The sequence below is a fragment of the Salmo salar genome, chromosome 08, assembly GCF_965601325.2.
Source record: "Salmo salar chromosome 08, fSalSal1, whole genome shotgun sequence".
Taxonomy (NCBI): domain Eukaryota; kingdom Metazoa; phylum Chordata; class Actinopteri; order Salmoniformes; family Salmonidae; genus Salmo; species Salmo salar.
The window spans coordinates 41,500,839-41,527,632 of NC_138298.1; the positions used below are offsets into that span (position 1 = coordinate 41,500,839).

The 26,794-nt window shown below is 41.4% G+C and overlaps 2 protein-coding genes across 2 annotated transcripts in view; both read left to right on the forward strand.

The window, feature by feature from the left end:
- The first annotated feature begins 4,800 nt into the window (after window positions 1-4,800).
- Window positions 4,801-23,021, forward strand: LOC145881493 (protein NLRC3). The gene is made up of 6 exons (XM_082978296.1): window positions 4,801-4,877; window positions 12,308-12,540; window positions 12,799-12,965; window positions 13,067-14,867; window positions 14,951-15,124; window positions 22,964-23,021. The coding sequence occupies exons 2-6, from the start codon at window positions 12,380-12,382 to the stop codon at window positions 23,019-23,021; spliced, it is 2,361 nt and encodes a 786-aa protein (XP_082834422.1). The 5' UTR covers window positions 4,801-4,877; window positions 12,308-12,379.
- The window catches only part of LOC106593599 (NACHT, LRR and PYD domains-containing protein 1 homolog), a 160,900-nt gene continuing 156,892 nt past the window's right edge, over window positions 22,787-26,794 (forward strand). The window contains exons 1-3 of the mRNA XM_082978246.1: window positions 22,787-22,827; window positions 22,964-23,543; window positions 23,917-24,104. Of these exons, the coding sequence (XP_082834372.1) occupies window positions 23,152-23,543; window positions 23,917-24,104 (580 nt within the window). The 5' untranslated portion in view covers window positions 22,787-22,827; window positions 22,964-23,151. The remainder of the gene's footprint in view (window positions 22,828-22,963; window positions 23,544-23,916; window positions 24,105-26,794) is intronic.

Consider the following 26,794-nt stretch of genomic DNA (forward strand, 5'->3'; position numbering starts at 1 on the left):
GCTGAAGACAGAGCAGCACAGCCCTCCTCTGTGACCAGACAGCCAGACAGCCTACAGAGAGACACACAACAGCTGTCTAGGTTGATGTACTGGTGTCAATTATCTTGTAGGACACCCATACATTTGTCCATGACACAAACATTGTGAAGAAACGTCAGATTTTCAGAGTATTTGTTTTACTAAGCTCAGTACCGACCTGACTGAAACAGCTGTACTTACCCCAGTGTGTGTAGTTTACAGTCTGGATCCTCCAGTCCAGCAGACAGCAGTGTAACTCAGCTCAGTACCGACCTGACTGAAACAGCTGTACTTACCCCAGTGTGTGTAGTTTACAGTCTGGATCCTCCAGTCCAGCAGACAGCAGTGTAACTCCTGAGTCCTGCAGGTCATTGTCTCTCAGCTCCAGTTGTTTCAGTTGTGAGTTGGGTGAACTCAGGACTGAGGCCAGATGTGAACAGCAACCCTCTGTCAGACCACATTGACCTAGACTAGAGGGCAGAAGAGCACATGATTAACACATGTTGAAAACATCCACATAATAACTCATACTGAAGATATTTAACTCACACTAGTGTCTGTATGTTGCAGAGTGGACTGGTTAGTCCAACACAGAGCAGCTCCACTCCTCTGTCTCCCAGGTCATTGTAGCTGAGGTCCAGTTCTCTCAGGGGGGGGTTTGGTGTCTGCAGAGCTGAGGTCAGAGTCTCACAGGATTCATATGTGAGTTTACAGTGATCCAGTCTGGAGAGAGGAGATATGTCGATACACTGTTAAATATGCAAAACATTAAGAATAATGAGATGCATTAAGACAATAACAGAAGGACACATTATTAACCAATGTTAACTTTTTACAACCATTTTCATATTTTCATATATTTTTAGTATACGTTTTTAGAATATGAGTGACGAGAAGAGAATCATCCAGCTCATTGGGTCTCTCTCTACACCCCCCATATGCCATGTCATGAAATATGCAGACAGACGGATTAAAAGTGTGTTTACATTGTAATACTTCTGACAGACAACTTCTAACTCCGCCCATAACTTTTGGAATTATAGCATTCCCAGAAAGCATGAATTATTGACTCATTGTTAGTTTTACACTTAAGACATGACTGTCGTTCTGCTGTACAATTTGTTAATTTTGTCTCGTGTAATAAACTCTATACATTAGTTTATACTGGATTAATCATATATTTTTGCTAACTTTAATTTTGTTAGTTATGTTCCAACATTCCCTCCATCTTGTGACCAATATCAGTTCTTTTTAAGTCTTGGTCCCAATAGTTTATATTTTTTACTAAAAACACACTAACTCACTCACTCAAGATATTTAACCTTAGTTTGATATATTTATCACATTTGATGAATGTTTCTGCATATTTACCAAGATGTTCAAATAATGTTAAAAACAGACTGAGGGTCCGTCTCAGCAAAGGGAGAGAGCAGCAGACTGAGGGTCAGTCTCAGCAGAGGGAGAGAGCAGCAGACTGAGGGTCAGTCTCAGCAGAGGGAGAGAGCAGCAGACTGAGGGTTCGTCTCAGCAGAGGGAGAGAGCAGCAGACTGAGGGTTCGTCTCAGCAGAGGGAGAGAGCAGCAGACTGAGGGTCAGTCTCATCAGAGGGAGAGAGCAGCAGACTGAGGGTCAGTCTCAGCAGAGGGAGAGAGCAGCAGACTGAGGGTCAGTCTCAGCAGAGTGTGAGAGCAGCAGACTGAGGGTCAGTCTCAGCAGAGGGAGAGAGCAGCAGACTGAGGGTCAGTCTCAGCAGAGGGAGAGAGCAGCAGACTGAGGGTCAGTCTCAGCAGAGGGAGAGAGCAGCAGACTGAGGGTCAGTCTCAGCAGAGGGAGAGAGCAGCAGACTGAGGGTCAGTCTCAGCAGAGGGAGAGAGCAGCAGACTGATGGTCAGTCTCAGCAGAGGGAGAGAGCAGCAGACTGAGGGTCTGTCTCAGCAGAGGGTGAGAGCAGCAGACTGAGGGTCAGTCTCTCAACATCCCTCCAGTCTCCCTTTCCTCCACTGACACTGACCAAAAAGGGACACCGTCTTCCAGCTGATGGCGAAACTCGAGTCGCACCTCATTATTTCTGCTTCATGCACAAATTCATGTTGTTACTCCTATGAACAGAGAAAGTGAAATATTTATTGATATTAAAAAAGACCCAAGCCGCTAATAATAACAAGGCCTATAGATCCACTTTCCTCCTCATTCATTACTGCTGCACTGCTTGTTGTAGCGCTGAGTGGAAATAGGAACAACGCGCATTTTATGGCTTATAAAAGTGTTGAATACAAAGTGTTGACAGCGCTGAGTAAAAACTTAACATGAACTCACTCATAAAAACAGCAGCTCTTTGCTGCATTCGTTGACAGTCTCTCTCTAGTCATGGTTTTAAACGTTTTGGAATCTCACAATATCAATTTTGCCGTAGCTTTCTTTTATGTCTGCTACGTCACTGTAGACTCGGTCATCTGAGCAATCTGATTGGCCAGCGGACACATGGTGCACTTGATTTCCTCCCCAGGCCCACCGGGAAGCAGAGTTTGTACCTTCAGACACATGAAATGGAAACAGTTTGTACCTTCAGACACATGAAATGGAAACAGTTTGTACATTCAGACACATGAAATGGAAACAGTTTGTACCTTCAGACACATGAAATGGAAACAGTTTGTACCTTCAGACACATGGAATGGAAACAGTTTGTACATTCAGACACATGAAATGGAAACAGTTTGTACCTTCAGACACATGAAATGGAAACAGTTTGTACATTCAGACACATGAAATGGAAACAGTTTGTACCTTCAGACACATTAAATGGAAACAGTTTGTACCTTCAGAGACATGGAATGGAAACAGTTTGTACATTCAGACACATGAAATGGAAACAGTTTGTACATTCAGACACATGAAATGGAAACAGTTTGTACATTCAGACACATGAAATGGAAACAGTTTGTACATTCAGACACATGAAATGGAAACAGTTTGTACATTCAGACACGTGAAATGGAAACAGTTTGTACATTCAGACACATGAAAGGGAAACAGTTTGTACCTTCAGACACATGAAATGGAAACAGTTTGTACCTTCAGACACATGAAATGGAAACAGTTTGTACATTCAGACACATGAAATGGAAACAGTTTGTACCTTCAGACACATGAAATGGAAACAGTTTGTACCTTCAGACACATGAAATGGAAACAGTTTCTACATTCAGACACATGAAATGGAAACAGTTTGTACATTCAGACACATGAAATGGAAACAGTTTGTACATTCAGACACATGAAATGGAAACAGTTTGTACCTTCAGACACATGAAATGGAAACAGTTTGTACCTTCAGACACATGAAATGGAAACAGTTTGTACCTTCAGACACATGAAATGGAAACAGATTGTACATTCAGACACATGAAAAGGAAACAGTTTCTACCTTCAGACACATGAAATGGAAACAGATTGTACATTCAGACACATGAAAAGGAAACAGTTTCTACATTCAGACACACGAAATGGCAACAGTTTGCCAACCCGGCGCGCAGGACAGCAGCTGAATTGTCTGAACCTACCACCAACAGCCCGAGACTAATAACAAAGAATAGAAACACAAGGATTTATCGTTGGGTTTTTACAGAAACGTTTGGCGATCAACTAGAAATGCCTTGGAGATCGACAAGTCGATCGCGATAAACCGGTTGGTGGCCACTGGCACAGAGCAAAATAGTCTGCTTGAAATACCGTAGTTTATCTAGTTACTACTGTGAAGTGGATCCAATTAAATGAGAGATGGGAGGAATGGTAGCCAATCCTAACTTGTTATAGGCCTATAGGATATTTGGCGAGTATAGGAATTATTCTGCAATGATCATGGAAATGAAATAAATAACAGGAAATATATGCCTACTTCTAATTATTATAGAATGTAAAGACACATCGATTAACGCTCTTCTCACTAACGGCAAATGATTGCATCTTGTTATTATATTTAGCCAGGTCTACCTGTTCTTTAGTTCTGAATAAGAGTCTCGTCATATATTCCCCATCTGCACCAGGCTACTACTAGTCTACTTTTGTCTTCTTGCAATGCAAGACTTCAACCACTAGAAACTGTAAGGACGCCTGGTCTAAAGTTAGCAGGAGGATTAGCAAATTCTCATGTCAAGTTCACTTTTTATAAATGACAACATTTGCGTGAAAACTGGCACATGCATGTTTTGTGGCATATTTTGTGTGTAGACAACGTTTACAAATGTGGTCCCTGGTATTTTACATAGAGCAAAATACTTGAAATAGCTTATCTATTTACTGTTGTGAAGTGGGTCCAATTAAACGAGAGATGGGACGAATGGTAACCTTGTTGTAGGCCTATATTCTACCTCGTGAGTATGAAAACATCACAGAAAAGGTGAGAAATGTATTATGCAACGATCATGGAAACGAAATAAATAGAAGCCTAGGAAATAGATGGCTATTTCTAATTATTTTAAAATGCAAAGATAAACGGAATGGATGTCTCAGTAACGGCAAATTGTTGCATCTTGTTATTAAACTTTTTATTGTTATGAATAAGCGTGTCCATCATATCCCACATTTACACTAAATACTAATCTACTGGCCTTCTTGAAATGCAATACTTCAACCACTAGAAACTGTGCATACACATGGTCTAAAGTTAGCGGAAAGGTGTGTGTGAGTGTGTGTGTGTGTGTGTGTGTGTGTCTGTCTGCGCGTGTGTTTTGTGTTTGTGTGTCTTCACATAAACCTATACCTGTTGAACCCGCCCACTGTGTTGAAACAAGGAAGTACATTTATAAGGAAGTAGAGGCAGAACTGGACACTGTCGGTCGAAGAAAAATGTTTCTGAGGTTTGTAGCGTTCTTTTACCATTTTATGACAAAAAGTGTTTTGGAGAAGTTAGGCCATCGCAGAGAGAGGTGATTTAGGGGGTAAGACATCCACAGAATTGTTAAGTTATTACAATACTGATTTCAACTTTCAATAATGATCATTTTAGGCATCCTTACATTGATGCTGATTCATATTGACCAGCCTAGTCAATATGTATCAATGTTATATTATAGGCTACAGGGCTATGAGGTAGGGTATGGGGTTATATTATAGTCTACAGGGCTGTGAGGTAAGGTATGGGGTTATATTATAGTCTACAGGGCTATGAGGTAGGGTATGGGGTTATATTATAGTCTACAGGGCTGTGAGGTAGGGTATGGGGTTATATTATAGTCTACAGGGTTATGAGGTAGGGTATGGGGTTATATTATAGTCTACAGGGTTATGAGGTAGGGTATGGGGTTATATTATAGTCTACAGGGCTGTGAGGTAGGGTATGGGGTTATATTATAGGCTACAGGGCTATGAGGTAGGGTATGGGGTTATATTATAGTCTACAGGGTTATGAGGTAGGGTATGGGGTTATATTATAGGCTACAGGGTTATGAGGTAGGTTATGGGGTTATATTATAGTCTACAGGGCTATGAGGTAGGGTATGGGGTTATATTATAGTCTACAGGGCTGTGAGGTAGGGTATGGGGTTATATTATAGTCTACAGGGTTATGAGGTAGGGTATGGGGTTATATTATAGTCTACAGGGCTGTGAGGTAGGGTATGGGGTTATATTATAGTCTACAGGGTTATGAGGTAGGGTATGGGGTTATATTATATTCTACAGGGTTATGAGGTAGGGTATGGGGTTATATTATAGTCTACAGGGCTGTGAGGTAGGGTATGGGGTTATATTATAGTCTACAGGGTTATGAGGTAGGGTATGGGGTTATATTATAGGCTACAGGGCTATGAGGTAGGGTATGGGGTTATATTATAGTCTACAGGGCTGTGAGGTAGGGTATGGGGTTATAATATAGTCTACAGGGTTATGAGGTAGGGTATGGGGTTATATTATAGTCTACAGGGCTGTGAGGTAGGGTATGGGGTTATATTATAGGCTACAGGGTTATGAGGTAGGGTATGGGGTTATATTATAGTCTACAGGGCTGTGAGGTAGGGTATGGGGTTATGTTATAGTCTACAGGGTTATGAGGTAGGGTATGGGGTTATAATATAGTCTACAGGGTTATGAGGTAGGGTATGGGGTTATATTATAGGCTACAGGGTTATGAGGTAGGGTATGGGGTTATAATATAGGCTACAGGGCTGTGAGGTAGGGTATGGGGTTATAATATAGGCTACAGGGTTATGAGGTAGGGTATGGGCGATTGATTTATTTGCGCTCTTTCACATCCCGGAGGAAGATGTGTGTCACGTCATCTAGTTTCTTTGTAGAAAAATAATTGTCGCTCTTGTCAATTCGGTAAAAAGTGACATGCGGTAATGGGCATTGAAACTAAATGTGACCGACAGACTTGATTCGGTCTTACGTAGCAACATTTGAAATTGTGTTTTTTACATTGAAAAAAAAGCAGAGTCAGAGGCACAAAAAGGTATATCATACACTGCATTTGAGGAACAATGGGAAAGTAATTCTGCTTTGAAAGTTGATAAACCTGAAACCCCACCTTTGTGAAAATGGCCCCTGAATGTTTTTGGTGCGCCTACTGGAGAGCTCTCCTTTGTCTCCACCCATTCAGCATTGTTCACACCCTCTTAAGCCTTAGCCCCACCCATCTGTTGAAGGATTCACATGTGAGGTCATGTGATAAACAGTGAGTAGTGTAGTAAAGATTAAGACTAAAAGTAGTAGCCTACAATAAGGAACAATCCCAGGTAAGCAGAAAGTGTCCAGATAAAAATATTGTATAAATGTTAGATGACGCTAATCCAGACACTAAACTGATGGGTCATGTGAAAGAAATGCTATATCCCCCAGCCACGTCTAGCTAAGTGGATGGGTCTCTACAGAAGGTGGAAACTGTACAGACAAATGGTTACTTACGTAGTAGCAATATCAGAAATAGATAGTGTCAATATAAATAATATAAATACAAAAATAACAAGTGTCAATATAGAGAAAGAACTACATAATATACAGTATGTAGAAGAACAATATCAATAACCATATCAGTGATACTGGTGATAGATGAGGTAGTTATACAGTATGTCGGGCAGTCTCTATGGGGGTGCCACAGGGTTCAATTCTCGGGCCGACTCTTTTCTCTGTATACATCAATGATGTCGCTATTGCTGCTGGTGATTCTCTGATCCACCTCTACGCGGACGACACCATTCTGTATACTTCTGGCCCTTCTTTGGACACTGTGTTAACTAACCTCCAGACGAGCCTCAATGCCATACAACTCTCCTTCTGTGGCCTCCAACTGCTCTTAAATGCAAGTAAAACTAAATACATGCTCTTCAACCAATCGCTACCCGCACCTGCCCGCCCGTCCAGCACTCTGGACGGTTCTGACTTAGAATATTTGGACATCTACAAATACCAATATACAATCCAAAATTAAATCTAGAATCGGCTTCCTATTTCCCAACCAAGCATCCTTCACTCATGCTGCCAAACATACCCTTGTAAAACTGACTATCTGAGATCCTCAGAAGGTTCTACAGTTGCAACATCGAGAGCATCCTGACCGGTTGCGTCACCTCCTGGTACGGCAATTGCTCTGCCTCCGACCGCAAGGCACTTCTGAGGGTAGTGCGTACGGCCCAGTACATCACTGAGGCAAAGCTGCCTGCCATCCAGGACCTCTACACCAGGCGGTGTCAGAGGAAGGCCCTAAAAATTGTCAAAGACCCCAGTCATAGACTGTTCTCTCTACTACCGCATTGTAAGCGGTACCGGAGTGCCAATTCTTGGACAAAAAGGCTTCTGAACAGTTTTTACCCCCAAGCCATAAGACTCCTGAACAGGTAACCAAATTGTTACCCGGACTATTTGCCCCCCCCCAACCCCTCTTTTACGCTGCTGCTACTCTCTGTTTATCTAATATGCATAATCACTTTAACTATACATTCATGTACATACTACCTCAATTGGCCCGACCAACCAGTGCTCCCGCACATTGGCTAACCGGGCTGTCTGCATTGTGTCCCACCCACCACCCGCCAACCCCTCTTTTTACGCTACTGCTACTCTCTGTTCATCATATATGCATAGTCACTTTAACCAAACCTACATGTACATACTACCTCAATAAACCTGACTAACCGGTGTCTGTATATAGCCTTGCTACTCTTATTTTCAAATGTCTTTTTACTGTTGTTTTATTTCTTTACTTACCTACACACACACACACATACCTTTTTTTCGCACTATTGGTTAGAGCCTGTAAGTAAGCATTTCACTGTAATGTCTACACCTGTTGTATTCGGCACACGTGACAAATAAACTTTGATTTGATATCTTACCGATCCTTAACTTCGGCGATTGGATGCAGCAAATTGGATGCAGTCTATCACAGTGCCATCCGTTTTGTCACCAAAGCCCCATATACTACCCACCACTGCGACCTGTATGCTGTCGTTGGCTGGCCCTCGCTTCATATTCGTCGCCAAACCCACTGGCTCCAGGACATCTATAAGTCTTTGCTAGGTAAAGCCCCGCCTTATCTCAGCTCACTGGTCACCATAGCAGCACCCACCCATAGAACGCGCTCCAGCCGGTATATTTCACTGGTTACCCCCAAAGCCAATTTCTCATTTGGCCGCCTTTCCTTCCAGTTCTCTGCTGCCAATGACTGGAACGAATTGCAAAAATCACTGAAGCTGGAGACTCATATCTCCCTCATTAACTTTAAGCAACAGCTGTCAGAGCAGCTCACATATCACTGCACCTGAACATAGCCCATCTGTAAATAGCCCATCCAACTACCTCATCCCCATACTGTATTTTTTTTATTTATCTTGCTCCTTTGCACCCCAGTATCTCTACTTGCACATTCATCTTTTGCACATCTATCAACTCCAGTGTTTTAATTGCTAATTTGTAATTATTTCGCCACTATGGCCTATTTATTGCCTTACCTCCCTTATCTTACTTCATTTGCACACACTGTATATATACTTTTCTATTGTGTTATTGCCTTTGTTTGTTTATTCCATGTGTAACTCTGTGTTGTTGTTTGTGTTGCACTGCTTTGTTTTATCTTGGCCAGGTCGCAGTTGTAAATGAGAACTTGTTCTCAACTGGCCTACCTGGTTAAAGGGATCAGAAACCGGGCCGGCAAGTAGGGAGATATTATCAGTAGATATTTTAAACAGGCTGAGAGCTGAAGGAGCTCACTTGCACTCATTGTGCAGTGACCTGTTTTACTTCTCTGTATTATATTACAGGAGCCTGATATGAGCGTTGTTATCCCACAATCACACCCTGTGCAGTCCTGCTGCCCAAGTTAGAGTAGAATTATCATACTATGCTACCAACGTTATTGATTGACAAATTGTGCCTTTTTATGGTGTTTCATCAGCTGCAATTGGTTGTTGTAATTCCAAGAGCTGCCTTGTAGATATTACCGGAAATTTCTATCCTTGACACTTCCCTCTCACCCATACGGCAAATTATTATTTTTTACTTATTAAAAATAAGTAAAAAAGCTGTCGACTGTTCAGTTTAATCATTTTCATACAGTGGGGAGTCTACCTTATTGCCCCATTTTCTCCATATCAGGGCTGGGCTGTTGTTGAAGACAAGGGCTCTCTTTACTTTCAATGCAATGAGGAATGAAGGAGAAATGTGAAGGGCCTTGTCTGATATGGATGACTAATGGAGTGCTCTGGTCTTGGGCGACTCTGGGACCTGATGTGGGTGGTAGGAGCACATAGCAGCACCATTTTAGCCCACTCTGTCCCCGTCATTCCCAGGCCTACAGAGCCGGAAAGGCAATGGCAGCCTTTTGCGCCAAGCCCTTTGGTGTCCAACCCACCACCATCCGATGGCAGTAGTTCTGAGCGATTAACCAACACTTGTTATTTTTTTAATTGTTTTAACTATTTGAATTCTATTTAGTGTTTCTGTGAGCTCAATGCACAGTTTCTCTCTTGAAATCGGAACTAGTCCGAACTGGGTGATATAGTAGGGAGTTGTAGTTTCCTACAGGCCAATATTATACATGGTAATGACCATAATCCATTGCGAGACTACTTGTTCAGTCTATAGCACAGACCGTCTGTGTGGGGCAGACCGAGAGAAGAGACAAGAACACTGATCGAGAGGGTTAGAGAGCAGTTGCTTCTCTACTTGAAAATACATGATCTATGTGATAGTTGGTATTCAGGAGTCACAAAAGTAGGCTTTACTTACTTTGACAATATCCATTTTTTTTGTAGTTTTACAGCAACTCTATCGATAAGGACTTGGAATGAAATTACAGTCATCAAATGTTATATAGAGAACTGAAATGTTTTATTAAAGTAATGTAAATAAATTATTTTATACGTAATAAACAGTTGGGCTGGGCGGTATACTGGTATTGATGCACAGACCGATTTGTGTTTTTACTTCACCTTCTATAACAGTATTTTAATGTTTGGTTGGCCGAATGTGACGCGCAACACCAGCGTGTCCGTAATGTCCATTTTTAGAGTTCACTCCGTTTGCTACTTGCAAGTCGTCTCTCCTGTTCCTGCATTCCACTTCCCACACCAAGCCCTGCCCCCTGTCACTCAAGGAGAGCAGGTGTTGCTTGGCGGTGTAGTCACAGGCACTTCACTTGCTGTTCACTCTGGAGCTAATGCTAACTGCTAGTTAGCTGGCTAGCTAAATGTAATCGGAGTTGGCGCAAACCTAATGTCTAATTACAGCCTGAAACCAGTGCTGGTGTAGGCCTAGATCTGCATGTTTGTGTAATGGTATCTACTAAATCAGAGGAATAGGCGAAGCATGAATATGTTAGCTAGCTAGCCACATAAAGAGGAACGGAACATCGTATAGGGACCCCTGGGAAACACTGACCAACACTTTGGTTCCATTCCTTACACACATCTTCCCTGGCTTATTCATTTGTTATGTCAAACAACAATGCATTCAATGTGCTGCCCACTATATTCCAACTATTTAATTACAATCATTATATTTCCATGATTCCAACAGTACACCAATAACCTATGCCAAGATATCTCATAAAAAAATGTATACATACATACATGCATGCATACATACATACAGTTGAAGTCGGAAGTTTACATACTCCTTAGCCAAATACATTTAAACTCAGTTTTTCCCAATTCCTGACATTTAGTCCTAGTAAAAATTCTCTGTCTTAGGTCAGTTAGGATCACCACTTTATTAACAAAAATTTGAAATGTCAGAATAATAGTAGGGAGAATGGTTTATTTCAGCTTTTATTTCTTTCATCACATTCCCAGTGGGTCCGAATTTTACATACACTCAATTAGTATTTGGTAGCATTGCCTTTAAATTGTTTAACCTGGGTCAAACGTGTTGGGTAGCCTTCCACAAGCTTCCCACAATAAGTTGGGTGAATTTTGCCCATTCCTCCTGACAGCGCTGGTGTAACTGAGTCAGGTTTGTAGGCTTCCTTGCTCGCACATGCTTTTTCAGTTCTGCCCACAAATTTTCTATGGGATTGAGGTCAGGGCTTTGTGACGGCAACTCCAATACCTTGACCTTGTTGTCCTTAAATGAAGGTGAAATAAAATAAATAAATAAAATAAATGTACAATATCAATAACCATATCAGTGATACTGGTGATAGATGAGGTAGTTATATGTAGACAATCAGGGGTGAAGTGGCTGAGCAGCAGGATACATTTTTTTTATAGTAGCAGCAACGTATGGTGTGTGTTAGGAGAGAGTCATGTGACAAGAGGCACTGTAGATAGTGGTGATGACTGGGAACTCTCCCCCAGTGATGAACTGGTCTGTCCGAACCACGCATGAACAAGGGAATCTATATTCGGAGAGGCTGTTTCTGTCCTGCCCTTGACTTTGGTGCAGGGCATGTGATGTCCATAGCTTGTTCGTAGCAAAACTCCCTGATCTTCTCAAAAAGAGCCCATGTAGACAGCTGTTGTTATGGAGTCAGGGGATCCAACCAGGTAGACTAGCTGTTGTTATGGAGTCAGGGGATCCAACCAGGTAGACTAGCTGTTGTTATGGAGTCAGGGGATCCAACCAGGTAGACTAGCTGTTGTTAGGGAGTCAGGGGATCCAACCAGGTAGACTAGCTGTTATATGGAGTCAGCTAGTGGGGATCCAAATCAAATTAATAATATTGGACTGTGTATGTTTAAATGCAACAAGAAGTATCTGAACTCTGACCTCAGACAGTAAACGTGTTGTCATTGTTAATGGATCTTCAATGTTTAGAAATATTGACTGTTCTGTTATTTCTTATTGGTTATTGTAGCTGAGTGAGCTGTGACTTACATCTAATACGAGTCTCTCTGGGGAGAGAGATGAGGAGACCACTGCCTCTAAAATGAGTCTCTCTGGAGAGAGAGAGGAGGAGACCACTGCCTCTAAAACGAGTCTCTCTGGGGAGAGAGAGGAGGAGACCACTGCCTCTAAAATGAGTCTCTCTGGGGAGAGAGAGGAAGAGACCACTGCCTCTAAAATGACTCAAGACACCAGTTCTAAGAGGTAAGAGATGATTTGCAAAATGTACATTGCTCTTAAAAATATCAAACTAATGAAAAGTGTTCCCAAATTACAAATTACATAAAATGTAGGTCTATATCATTCACTTAAAAGGCCAGAAATGGATTTACCAATTGCAGACTGTAGCTTTATAAAGAAACATCAGGACTTCTAGATGTTCCACTATACAGTTGTTAAAAGGAAGTAGATGAGGTATTGATGTGATATTGATGAGGTGATCGGTCTCCCTGTTTTGTTCAGTGTTCAGAAGCCCAGAGCAGAGTCCCCTACAACCAGCCTGCTATCAATGAAGAGTGATCAGCCACCTGCTTTCAGCCAGGAACCATTACCAGATGACAATAAGGAAGTGGAGAGTTTGGACAGTGAGGATGCATTAAAGATCACACACAACCTTCTGGACAGAAGAAGTAAGACTGTGTTTCATACAATATTACAAAGAATGGTACAAAGACCCTTATAAAACACACACACAAACGAATGAGTCCCAACTCTCAATGTTTTCCTACAGGTCAAACTCTGCTGACAGTTCAACAAGACATTAAGGCTAAACTGAAACACAAGTATCAACACATATCTGAAGGAATTGGACACCATGGAAACCAAAGTCTGTTAAAGGACATCTACACAGAGCTCTACATCACAGAGGGTGGAAGTGGAGGGCTCAATAATGAACATGAGGTTAGACAGATAGAGATGGCATCCAAGAAACAAACCACACAAGAGACACCAATCAAATGCAACGACATCTTCAAGCCTTTACCTCGACAAGACAAACCTATCAGAACTGTGCTGACAAAAGGAATCGCTGGCATTGGAAAAACAGTCTCTGTGCAGAAGGTCATCCTTGACTGGGCAGAGGGAAAAGCAAATCAGGACGTTCATTTCATGTTTCCTCTTCCTTTCCGTGATCTGAACCTGAAAAAGGACCAATACAGTCTGATGCAACTTCTTTCCCACTACTTCCCAGAGCTGAAAGAGATTGACAGCATTGAAGATGGTGAAACCAAAACTGTTTTCATTTTTGATGGTCTGGATGAGTGTCGACTTCCTCTAGACTTCAAAAACAATGAGAAGTGCTGTGATGTCACGAAGCCAACCTCAGTGGACGTGCTCCTGACAAACCTCATTGAGGGGAATCTGCTTCCCTCTGCTCTCGTCTGGATAACCTCACGGCCTGCAGCAGCCAATCAGATCCCTCCTGAGTGTGTTGACCAGGTGACAGAGGTACGAGGGTTCAATGATCCACAGAAGGATGAGTACTTCAGGAAGAAAATCACAGATCAGAATCTGGCCAATGAAATCATCAAACACATGAAGACATCAAGGAGCCTCCACATCATGTGCCACATACCAGTCTTCTGTTGGATATCAGCCACTGTCCTTGAGATGATACTGAAAGAGGCAGAGAAGGATGAAGTCCCTAAAACTCTGACCCAGATGTACTCACACTTCATGTTCATCCAAACCATTGTGAAGAACAAGAAGTACAACAAAGCCACAGAGACAAACCCAAAGGAACTGTCTCAGTCAGACAAAGAGATGATCCTGAAACTGGCAAAGCTGGCTTTCCAACAGCTGCAGAAGGGCAACCTGATCTTCTATGAGGAAGACCTGAGAGAGTGTGGCCTTGATGTCACAGAGGCATCAGTGTACTCAGCATTGTGTACAGAGATCTTTAAAGAAGAATCTGGGCTGTACCAAGAGAAGGTCTACAGCTTTGTGCATCTGAGCATTCAGGAGTTTCTAGCAGCAGTGAATGCTTTAGAATCATGTCTGGACAAGAAGGAAAATGTTTTCTCCCCCACTAGTGATGATGAAGAGAAGGAGTCAATCCAGTTGTCTGACTTACACAGGAGAGCAGTGGACGAGGCCTTGAAGAGTGAGAATGGACACCTGGACCTGTTCCTCCGCTTCCTTCTGGGTCTCTCACTGGAGTCCAATCAGAATCTGTTACGAGGCCTTCTGACACAGACAGGAAGTACCACACAGACCAATGAGGAAACAGTTGAGAGAACAGTTGAGTACCTTTCAGACAAGATCGAAAGGGAATCCTCACCAGAAAGGATCATCAACTTGTTCCACTGTCTGAATGAACTTGGTGCCAACTCTCTAGTTGAAGACATGCAGACCTCCCTGCGATCAGGAACTCTTTCAGAAACAAGACTAAAACCTGACCAATGTTCAGCCCTGGCCTACCTGTTACTGATGTCAGAGGAGGTGCTGGAGGAGTTTGACCTGAAGACTTACAACACATCAAAGGAAGGTTATCAGAGGTTGCTGCCGGTAGTGAAAACCTGCAAGAGAGCACTGTAAGTTATGTTATTGAGTTGATGTTTACAGTATCATTATAATGAAGGATTTGTATATCTAACAGATTATCTCCTCTCTCCAGACTGGATGGCTGTAAACTGACATCTAAATCCTGTGAGACTCTGGCCTCAGCTCTGCAGACACCAAACTCCCCCCTGAGAGAACTGGACCTCAGCTACAATGACCTGGGAGACAGAGGAGTGGAGCTGCTCTGTGTTGGACTAACCAGTCCACTCTGCAACATACAGACACTAGTGTGAGTTAAATATCTTCAGTATCCTCTGTCTTTATAGTTTTTATATATTTGTAGTAATTATGTTTCTAACATTATTTTACCATCTTGATAAATATGCAGAAACATACATACGATGTGATAAATATATCAAACTAAGGTTGAATATCTTGAGTGAGTTAGTATGTTTTTAACATTGGTAAATCATGTGTCCTTTTGTTATTGTCTTAATGTATCTCATTATTCTTAAAGCTTTGCATATTTAACAGTGTATCGACGTTAGAGGTCGATCAATTATGATTTTAACGCTGATACCGAAAATTGGAGGACCAAAAAAAGCCGATACCGATCAATCGGCCGATTTGTATTTTTTTATATATATGTTTGTAATAATGACAATTATCACAAATTAGACACCTTGCTTTCCCTGGGGCCAATTCAATGTTATAGTCCCACACTGGTGCTCTGCTTTTCTCTGCCATGGGTAAAATTAATATAATCGTACACACACACACACACACACACACAGCTCTCTGAATTGACAAAGATACTGAAGAGTCTGCTTAGGAGACACAAATACTCTCAACTGTTTGAATAATAAAACTAGAGTTGAAGTTACCTGTGATGAATGTTGAAAACAACTGTAATTTCTATATGCAGGAAATCCTATTTTAATAATGGGCATGGTAAGAATTGACTACCAAAGTGTGAGTCATAAATCCCATGACACCTTCCAGCAAAATCTGAAAAGTGGTTCCTTTATTTATTTATTTATTCCATAGGATATTTTTAGATTCACTTCAAATAAGGTCTGTGTTTGTGTAGACTTACACCACCTTGCCAATGTAATAACTGTGTAGATATCCATATGACACGGTAACTCTGATCAATAACGGCAAAGACTTAAAAAAAAAAATGTACATTGGAAATATGTTGACAAACGTTACCTTATTTTTTATTTATCTTTATTTAACTAGGCAAGTCAGTTAAGAACAAATTCTTATTTACAATGACGGCCTAGGAACAATGGGTTAACTGCCTTGTTCAGGGGCAGAACAACAGATTTGTACCTTGTGAGCTCGGGGATTTGAACTTGCACCCTTCCGGTTACTAGTCTAACGCTCTAACCACTAGGCTACCCTGCCGCCCCAAAATCCTAGCGGGAGTTACACGACCCCCCCACCGGTCTCGATGAGGCTCTGGGCTACTATTCCCCCCCTTTGTGTCTCGGGACCCCCCCACCAGCGGGTGGTGTTGGTGTCCGAGGCGCAAACGAAAAGGTCGGACCCTATGTACGAGTTGTCAGCGGCCACGTTGTTATGAGAATGGCTGTAACCTTTCAACCAACTCTCCTGGTGTTTGTCCTTCAAAGCGCTCAGTGACTGTCGAGGCATGTCAGTCACCACCGCGTCCACGTGGGGCAACCTCTTCAGTACCTGCGAACTGAGACGAGGATATCGGTCTGTGATATCGCAAAGTGTTTCACCAGTGGGAGTCATCGGGTCAGTTGCTGGACTGACGCCATTAGTGTCATTGTAAGGGGTGACAGTCCCCAACCAAGCGGAAGGTGTATCATTGGAAGCAGAGTATACTCTGCGCATCAATGTTTTTCTTGCTGAGACGGCCGCAGTGCTTGCGGAAGTGTCCGAAGGGCAAGACAAGTTCATCTCAACTATCGTATTGCACGACTGCAAGGAGGAGGGAAGTTGCTTATAAACAGAGACAGCTGGCTCGAAATCATGAAAAGAATGGTCAATCAGGTTGGCTGATGGAATGTGTCGAGATATCGTAATATCTCCTTGGATCGGATTCTGTACCAAGAGGTTTCTAAAGGTCTTTTTCCCAAGGGGCGCTTTCGACAGATACCCCTCGTGAATGACTGCGTTGCAGCTAGAGTTAGGGGAAGACAGTGTGGTCAGTGGAGAAGGCACTGTGGCCTGTGACCATACCTGGTTGGTTTTCCAATCCATCAATGGGAGTAACTGATCCATCAAGTCTGCTCCAAGTAGCAGGGGTACAGTTTCGAGGCTGGTAACATACACAGGGTGAACGAGCGATACGTCCTGGAAGTGTAGTTTCATTATGACTCTCAATGTGAGAGGCGAGGTAGCCTGAGTGACCCCTCAAAGTTTAGTGTCGCATCGTTCCACTGTTAACCAACGTTTAGTTGGCTTCAAAGCCCTTTTTAGATCATCGAACAATGTTTGAGAGATGAGTTATATTGTCGCACCCGAATCAATTAGCGCATGACAAGTTAAGCAGTCCTCCAGGACTGTTTCCAGGTATGGCCGTTTAGATTCGTGGTTAGTGGACATATTCCCCACAAAGTGGAGTGGTCGTTCGCAACGACGTGATATGCCATTTCTGTTCAAGGTGGAAGCAGATTGACTTTTCCGATTTTGAGTGGGCTTGGCTTTAACGAAGCGTTTGACCTTTTTCTTCGCAACTTTTGTATCAGAGTCTATAGACAAAGCCCGGGGGCTTGTTTCTTGATCAATTGGGCCCTGGATAGGGTCTTGAATGAGAGCGGGAGAAATTTGAACTTTAACGTCCTTGATTTGGGTGTTAATTCCTGCGGACCTGGTGTCCGGTAATTCCCCGTCTAGTCCTTGTGACTTATCTTTTACCCTTTTCTCAAATTGTTCTCGCTTTAGTTCTTCCCGTAGTGGAACTTCTGGAGAACATTGGTCTACGTTTTGATCGTCCTTCTTGGGGCTAGGGGGCAGTATTGAGAATTTTGAAAAAAATATGTGCCCATTTTAAATGGCGTCCTACACAAACTCAGAAGCTAGGATATGCATATTATTAGTAGATTTTGATAGAAAACACTCTGAAGTTTCTAAAACTGTTTGAATGGTGTCTGTAAGTATAACAGAACTCATATGGCAGTCAAAACCCTGAGCGAAATTCTGACAGGAAGTGAAAATCTGATGTGTGAAATGAATTTCAAGGCTTGGCCATTGAAACACACAGTGGGTTAGGATTCTGACAGTAAAAACTGACCGAACAAGAGGCCTGGATACTGTGTCATTGTGGGAAGTCCTATACTACTATGGCGCGCGAGCCCGTGTGTACTCTCTCGTTTTGTAACGTTTTAACCTGTTAGGGCTAGGGGGCAGTATTGACACGGCTGGATAAAAAACGTACCCGATTTAATCTGGTTACTACTCCTGCCCAGTAACTAGAATATGCATATAATTATTGGCTTTGGATAGAAAACACCCTAAAGTTTCTAAAACTGTTTGAATGGTGTCTGTGAGTATAACAGAACTCATATGGCAGTCAAAACCCTGAGACAAATCCTGACAGGAAACTGAAATCTGATGTGTGGATATCACTTCAAACATTTGCCATTGAAACACAGTGGCTTGCGATTCATTTAGCACTTCCTAAAGCTTCCACTAGATGTCCCCAGTCTTTACAAAGTGTTTTGAGCCTCCTACCATCAAAATTGACTGAAAGAGAGGATGTTTACCTAGGTCACAGGAAATGGGCCATTACCATTGTGACGTCGGCGCCCATGGGTACTCTCCCTTTTCGAAACGTTTTGAAAGACAATGCAACCATCCCAATGGAATATTATTGAAGCCCTGGTTGAAAAAGCCCCTAAAGATTTATGTTATAAAACGTTTGACATGTTTGAACGAACTTAAATATATTTTTTTTGCTCATTCCTGACGACAAGTCAGACGCAGACGGTACATTTTCACTAGCCTTCGGAGCGCGCTAACGCTATTGGGACATAAATTATTAACCTGTTATGGCTAGGGGGCAGTATTTTCACGGCTGGATAAAAAACGTACCCGATTTAATCTGGTTACTACTCCTGCCCAGTAACTAGAATATGCATATAATTATTGGCTTTGGATAGAAAACACCCTAAAGTTTCTAAAACTGTTTGAATGGTGTCTGTGAGTATAACAGAACTCATATGGCAGGCAAAAACCTGAGAACATTTCATGCAGGAAGTGGCCTGTCTGACAAGGTGTCGTTCTTCTTGTCTCTGTTTATTGAAGAGTGAGGATCTTAGCTGTCCCGTGACACTTCCTACGGCTGCCACAGGTTCTCAGAAGGCGGCAAAAAGCGGAATCGTGGCTTTGCAGGCTCTGGCTGAAACAAAGTAGCGCGTTTGGGTAGTGGCTGGTTACAGTACTGTGAGACTCAGGCTCGTGCCCGCGTCGACCGAAAGGTTTGTTTTCATTCCTCTGTTTAGCTAAATGGACATTCCCGGTCGGAATATTATCGCTTTTTTACGAGAAAAATTGCATAAAAATTGATTTTAAACAGCGGTCGACATGCTTCGAAGTACGGTAATGGAATATTTCGATTTTTTTTGTCACGAATTGCACCATGCGCACGACCCTTCTTTACCATTCGGATAGTGTCTGGGACGCACGAACAAAACGCCGCTATTCGGATATAACGATGGATTATTTTGGACCAAACCAACATTTGTTATTGAAGTAGCAGTCCTGGGAGTGCATTCTGACGAAGACAACAAAAGGTAATCAAACTTTTATAATAGTAAATCTGATATTGGTGAGTGCTAAACTTGCCGGGTGTCTAAATAGCTAGCCCGTGATGCCTGGGCTATGTACTTAGAATATTGCAAAATGTGCTTTCACCAAAAAGCTATTTTAAAATCGGACATATCGAGTGAATAGAGGAGTTATGTATCTATAATTCTTAAAATAATTGTTATGCTTTTTGTGAATGTTTATCGTGAGTAATTTAGTAAATTGTTAGCAAATTCCCCGGAAGTTTGCGGGGGTATGCCAGTTCTGAACGTCACATGCTAATGTAAAAAGCAGTTTTTTGATATAAATATGAACTTGATTAAACAAAACATGCATGTATTGTATAACATAATGTCCTAGGTGTGTCATCTGATGAAGATCATCAAAGGTTAGTGCTGCATTTAGCTGTCTTCTGGGTTTTTGTGACATTATATGCTAGCTTGAAAAATGGGTGTCTGATTATTTCTGGCTTGGTACTCTGCTGACATAATCTAATGTTTTGCTTTCGCTGTAAAGCCTTTTTGAAATCGGACAGTGTGGTTAGATAAAGGAGAGTCTTATCTTTATTAAAATGCTGTGAAATAGTCATATGTTTGAAAAAAAAAATGTATTTTTGAGGAATTTGTAATTCGCGCCACGCCTATCATTGGATATTGGAGCAGGTGTTCCGCTAGCGGAACGTCTAGATGTAAGAGGTTAACTTTTTTGAACAAAACTACATTTGTTATGGACCTGGGATTTCTAGAAGTGCCTTCTGATAAAGATAATCAAAGGTAAGGGATTATTTACAATAGTATTTTTGATGGTTGATCGTTCCAAGATGGCTCAAAACATGTATAGCCTAGACTATTTTTCTGGGCATACCACGTCGTTTATTGCAAAGTGTGATTTCCCAGTAAAGTTATTTTTAAATCTGGCAAAGAGATGGCATTCAAGACATGTTAATCTATAAGTCTTTGAAAGACAATATTACATTTTAACAATGTTTTCGAATAGTAATTTTGTAAATTATAGCGCTAATAAACCGGACGCATTTGAGGCAAAAGATTTTCTGCTGTTTTTATATATAAATATGAACTTTATCGAACAAAAAATGCATGTGTTGTGTAACATGATGTCCTAGGAGTGTCATCTGATGAAGGTTGTCAAAGGTTAGTGCTGCATTTAGCTGTGTTTTGGGTATTTGTGATGCATGCTAGTTGCTTTGAAAATGGCTGTGTGATTATTTCTGGCTGGGTACTCTGCTGACATAATCTAATGTTTTGCGTTTGCTGTAAAGCCTTTTTGAAATCGGACAACGTGGTTCGATTAAGGAGAGGTGTATCTATAAAACGGTGTAAAATAGTCATATGTTTGAGAAAATAAAGTTCTAGCATTTATGAGGTTTTGCATTTAGCGTGACACACCTAGGACATTATGTTATACAATACATGCATGTTTTGTTCAATCAAGTTCATATTTATATCAAAAACCAGCTTTTTACATTAGCATGTGACGTTCAGAACTAGCATACCCCCCGCAAACTTCCGGGGAATTTACTAACAATTTACTAAATTACTCACGATAAACGTTCACAAAAAGCATAACAATTATTTTAAGAATTATAGATACAGAACTCCTCTATGCACTCGATATGTCCGATTTTAAAATAGCTTTTTGGTGAAAGCCCATTTTGCAATATTCTAAGTACATAGCCCAGCCATCACGGGCTAGCTATTTAGATACCCGGCAAGTTTAGCCTTCACCAAAATCAGATTTACTATAACAAAAATGTTATTACCTTTGTTGTCTTCGTCAGAATGCACTCCCAGGACTTCTACTTCAATAACAAATGTTGGTTTGGTCCCAAATAATCCATCGTTATATCCGAAAAACGGCGTTTTGTTCGTGCGTTCCAGACACTATCTGAAATGATAAATCAGGGTTACGAGCATGGCGCAATTCGTGACAAAAAAATTCGAAATATTCCATTACCGTACTTCGAAGCATGTCAACCGCTGTTTAAAATCAATTTTTATGCAATTTATCTCGTAAAAAAGCGATAATATTCCGACCGGGAATCTCCTTTTCGGTAAACAGAGGAAAAAACAGAAAGACGGGGGCGGCCAGTGCACGCGCCTAAGCCCACTGTCCCCTGATCGGCCACTTGAGAAAGGCGATAATGTGTTTCAGCCTGGGGCTGGAATGACGACATTCAGGTTTTTCCTGGGCTCTGAGAGCCTATTGGAGCCGTGGGAAGTGTCACGTTACCGTAGAGATCCTTAGTTTTAGAAAGAGATGTCAAAGAAAGACAATAAATGGTCAGACAGGCCACTTCCTGTAAAGGAATCTCTCAGGTTTTTGCCTGCCATATGAGTTCTGTTATACTCACAGACACCATTCAAACAGTTTTAGAAACTTTAGGGTGTTTTCTATCCAAAGACAATAATTATATGCATATTCTAGTTACTGGGCAGGAGTAGTAACCAGATTAAATCAGGTACGTTTTTTATCCAGCCGTGCAAATACTGCCCCCTAGCCCTAACAGGTTAACATCTTACAAGCATCCCAACATATTCCAAATAGCTTTATCCTTATTCATTAATTTTATACAACCATTTAGATGTAAGTCTCATAGCTGAGGCTAGTATATAAACATTATTATGGTAATATGGCCGTATTGTCTCTCATGAGTTTCACAAAATTGTACCAAACGGACCAGTTCGTAGCTGGATTTTTCACCGATCTTTTATACCTTCTCCAGAACATAAATGTTGTTCGGTTCTCCAATTCTGTGAGGTAGAAGAATTCCTTTGTCTCTCTATGAAAACACTCTGTCTCTTTATACTGTGGCCATGAGGCGGGACATTTTCTTAGGAATTTACGACCGCTCAAACAGGGCCTGAGAAGGGGGAGGTAGGGGGATGGTACATAGAAAACCCAAAGAGGGCAACATCATTACACTAGTAATGAATTGTACTCTGTTCTGTATGCAGTAGGTAGGATAGAATACCTGTATGTCTCTAGTAATGAATTGTACTCTGTTCTGTATGCAGTAGGTAGGACAGAATACCTGTATGTCTCTAGTAATGAACTTGGATAGTGCACCAGAACACAACAATATGGTTTAAATGTTGACTGCTTTATTAGGTCTTTGTCAGTCAATAACCTGTTTCTCCTACAGTGTGGATCATGGTGGAGAGGGCAGGCTGAAATCAGGGCTGAGGAAATGTAAGTCTCTTCAATCTTAATTAATTGCATATTCAGCTCTATAGTAACATAGTAACTAATCAATACTTGTTCTGTACCTACAAAACAACATTTTATATGAAGATGTGGTTTGATTAAACTCTCCTTTTGTCTACAGATGCCTGTCATCTCACCCTGGACCCAAATACAGCAAACCCAAACCTGATACTGTCTGAGGGGAACAGGAAGGTGACATTGGTGGAAGAGAAGCAGCATTATGAAAACCATCCAGACAGATTTGACTATCATTCCCACGTTCTCTGCAGAGAAGGCTTATCTGGAGGTCGTTATTACTGGGAGGTGGAGATGGATAGTTACTGGGATGGTGGCATGACTGTTATTGGTGTAGTTTACAAAGGAATGATGAGGAAGGGAGCTGGAGATGACAGTAGGATTGGAGCCAATAAGGAGTCCTGGTGTTTAGTCTGCTCTGACAGTCATTATCACTTTCTCCAAGCTGGAGTCCGTAGGAGATCCATCCCTTGTCCTGATTCTATGAGAGTTGGTGTGTATCTGGACTGGCCAGCTGGTACTTTGTCCTTCTATAGTTTGTCCTCCTCTGGTACACTGAAACACCTTTACTCAAGACACACCACATTCACTGAACCCCTCTATCCTGGATTTGGGTTTCTGTTTGGGGTTTACTCCTCCTCCTCCTCAGTGACCCTGTGTCAGATAGATGACCAACACATTCAGAGGTGAGTAATAGTAATGCTTTATAATTTGTTTATCGTCTGGAATCATTTCTATAAATACATTAGTAGTGGTGTGTTTTAATGTGTTCTGTTGGACCTACAGACAGTTAGATTAGTAGTAGTGTTGTTTTAATGTGTTCTGTTGGACCTTCAGACAGTTAGATTAGTAGTAGTGGTGTGTTTTAATGTGTTCTGTTGGACCTACAGACAGTTAGATTAGTAGTAGTGGTATGTTTTAATGTGTTTGTATGCACCCTACATAGGGAGCTGGTCTGTCACCCTTTGTATTGTTATGAAGACTGTATGTATGCTATATAAAGCCTTTATAAGTTGTATGTAGTTTAATCAGTCTATCCTTCTGCTTTACCAACACCAGAGACCATGGTGGAGAGAGTTGGATCAAGCCTAGACCTAAGAACACCAGAGACCATGGTGGAGAGAGTTGGATCAAGCCTGGACCTGAGAACACCAGAGACCATGGTGGAGAGAGTTGTATCAAGCCTGGACCTGAGAACACCAGAGACCATGGTGGAGAGTGTTGTATCAAGCCTGGACCTGAGAAATGTGAGTGTTAACTGAATTGTTTTTAAATCAAAATAGTTTTAAAGCGTTCATTATACTTGAGTCCCAGGCAAGGAACACAATCATGATCTATTTGGTCAAAACAAACTTAAAGGTAGAGTCAGCAATATGTGTGTGGTTGAATTTATTCTGCCACTGTGTCTTATTGTCTAGGCCTTTAGTCCTATATATCACAGTGTCTTATTGTCTAGGCCTTTAGTCCTATATATCACTGTGTCTTATTGTCTCAGCCTTTAGTCCTATATATCACGGCGTCTTATTGTCTAGGCCTTTAGTCCTATATATCACTGTGTCTTTTTGTCTAGGCCTTTAGTCCTATATATCACTGTGTATTATTGTCTAGACCTTTAGTCCTATATATCACAGTGTCTTATTGTCTCAGCCTTTAGTCCTATATATCACGGTGTCTTATTGTCTAGGCCTTTAGTCCTATATATCACTGTGTCTTATTGTCTCAGGCTTTAGTCCTATATATCACTGTGTCTTATTGTCTCAGCCTTTAGTCCTATATATCACTGTGTCTTATTGTCTCAGCCTTTAGTCCTATATCTCACTGTGTCTTATTGTCTCAGCCTTTAGTCCTATATATCACAGTGTCTTATTGTCTAGGCCTTTAGTCCTATATATCAGTGTGTCTTATTGTCTCAGCCTTTAGTCCTATATATCACAGTGTCTTATTGTCTAGGCCTTTAGTCCTATATATCACGGTGTCTTATTGTCTCAGCCTTTAGTCCTATATATCACAGTGTCTTATTGTCTAGACCTTTAGTCCTATATATCACGGTGTCTTATTGTCTAGGCCTTTAGTCCTATATATCACGGTGTCTTATTGTCTAGACCTTTAGTCCTATATATCACGGTGTCAAGGCATATGAATTAACAGGTTATAGAGCACACAATGAAATGATCACAACACATGGGTTTTAATATGGCTGCCTCCCCCAGTGATTTTACCCACGCACCGCTACTGATTCAGAGTTGACCACATTTGACTCTCTAACTCCTCATATCTGATTAACAGTGATTTGTTGACACCGGAGGGAGAAGAGCATCCGGCAGCGTGTGCAACGATGTCCGAGAGGGAAAGAAAACTGTGTTCGTTGTTTGTAGTAACATCTTTGTTGTTGTAACATCCCAAACGGATGGTTTCACCGTTAAGGAATCTAGCTTTAAGAGAACTGTATATATTTACAATTAATCACTTACCTCTTAGAACTGGTGTCTTGAGTCATTTTAGAGGCAGTGGTCCCCTCCTCTCTCTCCCCAGAGAGACTCGTTATAGAGGCAGTGGTCCCCTCCTCTCTCTCCCCAGAAAGACTCGTTATAGAGGCAGTGGTCTCCTCCTCTCTCTCCCCAGAGAGACTCATTTTAGATGTAAGTCACAGCTCACACAGCTACAATAAGAAATAACAGAACAGTCAATATTTCTGAACATTGAAGAACCAATAACAATGACAACACTTTTACAGTCTGTGGTCAGAGTTTAAACAGAGACTTCATCTTGCATTTAAACATTTACAGTCCAATCTGTTATTACTTTGACCTGGATCTCCATTAGCTAGTCTCCCTTGTTGGATCCCCTGACTCCATAACAACAGCTGTCTACAAGGGCTCCACACACAACTAAAATACATTATAGACATCTACTTTACATTGAAAGATGGTAGTAGACATTATAATGTGCAATCAATCACCTATAACAACAACTCACTACCTCATAGCCTATAACATCAAATATTAATTAGGCTAATCAATATAAATCAACATAAAAGCCTACAATTATTATTCTTGAAAGTTGAAATCAGTATTGTAATAACTTTACAATTCTGCGGATGTTTAACCCCCTAAATCACCTCTCTCTAAAATAGTCTAACTTCTCAAACACTTTTCTATATTAAATTGTAAAAGGCTACAAACCTCAAACATGTTTCTTCGGCCGTTATTTCTCTACTTCCTTATAAAATGTTGGCTACTTCCCATTTCAACACAGTCGACGCGTTCAACACGTATATTTTTATATTATATGTTCATATTTATGTAACATTAAGTCCCCTAACCCAGACGACGCTGGGCCAAATTGTGCGCTGCCCTATGGGTCTCCTGATCACGGACAGTTACAGCCCGCGATCGAACCCGGCTATGTATTGATGCAGTGTCTTAGACCGCTGCGCTACTCGGGAGCTTAAGTTAAAATAGCTGACAGATATTTCTTCCTTACCCTTTAAGAGAATACAGCCTACACAGCATCGTTTCTTGTTCTGGTTTAGTAGTTGCCTACAAGGTGACAGGCATTGCTTTGTTATGCAAGAAAATGTCCAAAAATTGACACATTGGTTTGTCTGGCAAGTCCGTTTGATTGTGCATGAGCTGGGGTGTACTACTTAGTGCACACCGTACCAAACCGTTGCAAAACGTTTTGGAACGACAACGAGTTTCAAATTCAGGTAATTCAGAGCCAGACCGACTTTTGGAAACCCTGATTTAGTCAACATTTACATCGTTTATGTAACAATTGTTGCATGTCACTTTTACTTGACCGACTTGACGAGACGGACTAGTTTCTTTAGCGACAGATTTACAAAATTCCGACGCACGTCGTCTTTCAGGAATTGAAACAACGCAAAGTGTCGACTGTGTTGGGGATCATCGGATAGCAAATCACGATAATGTGC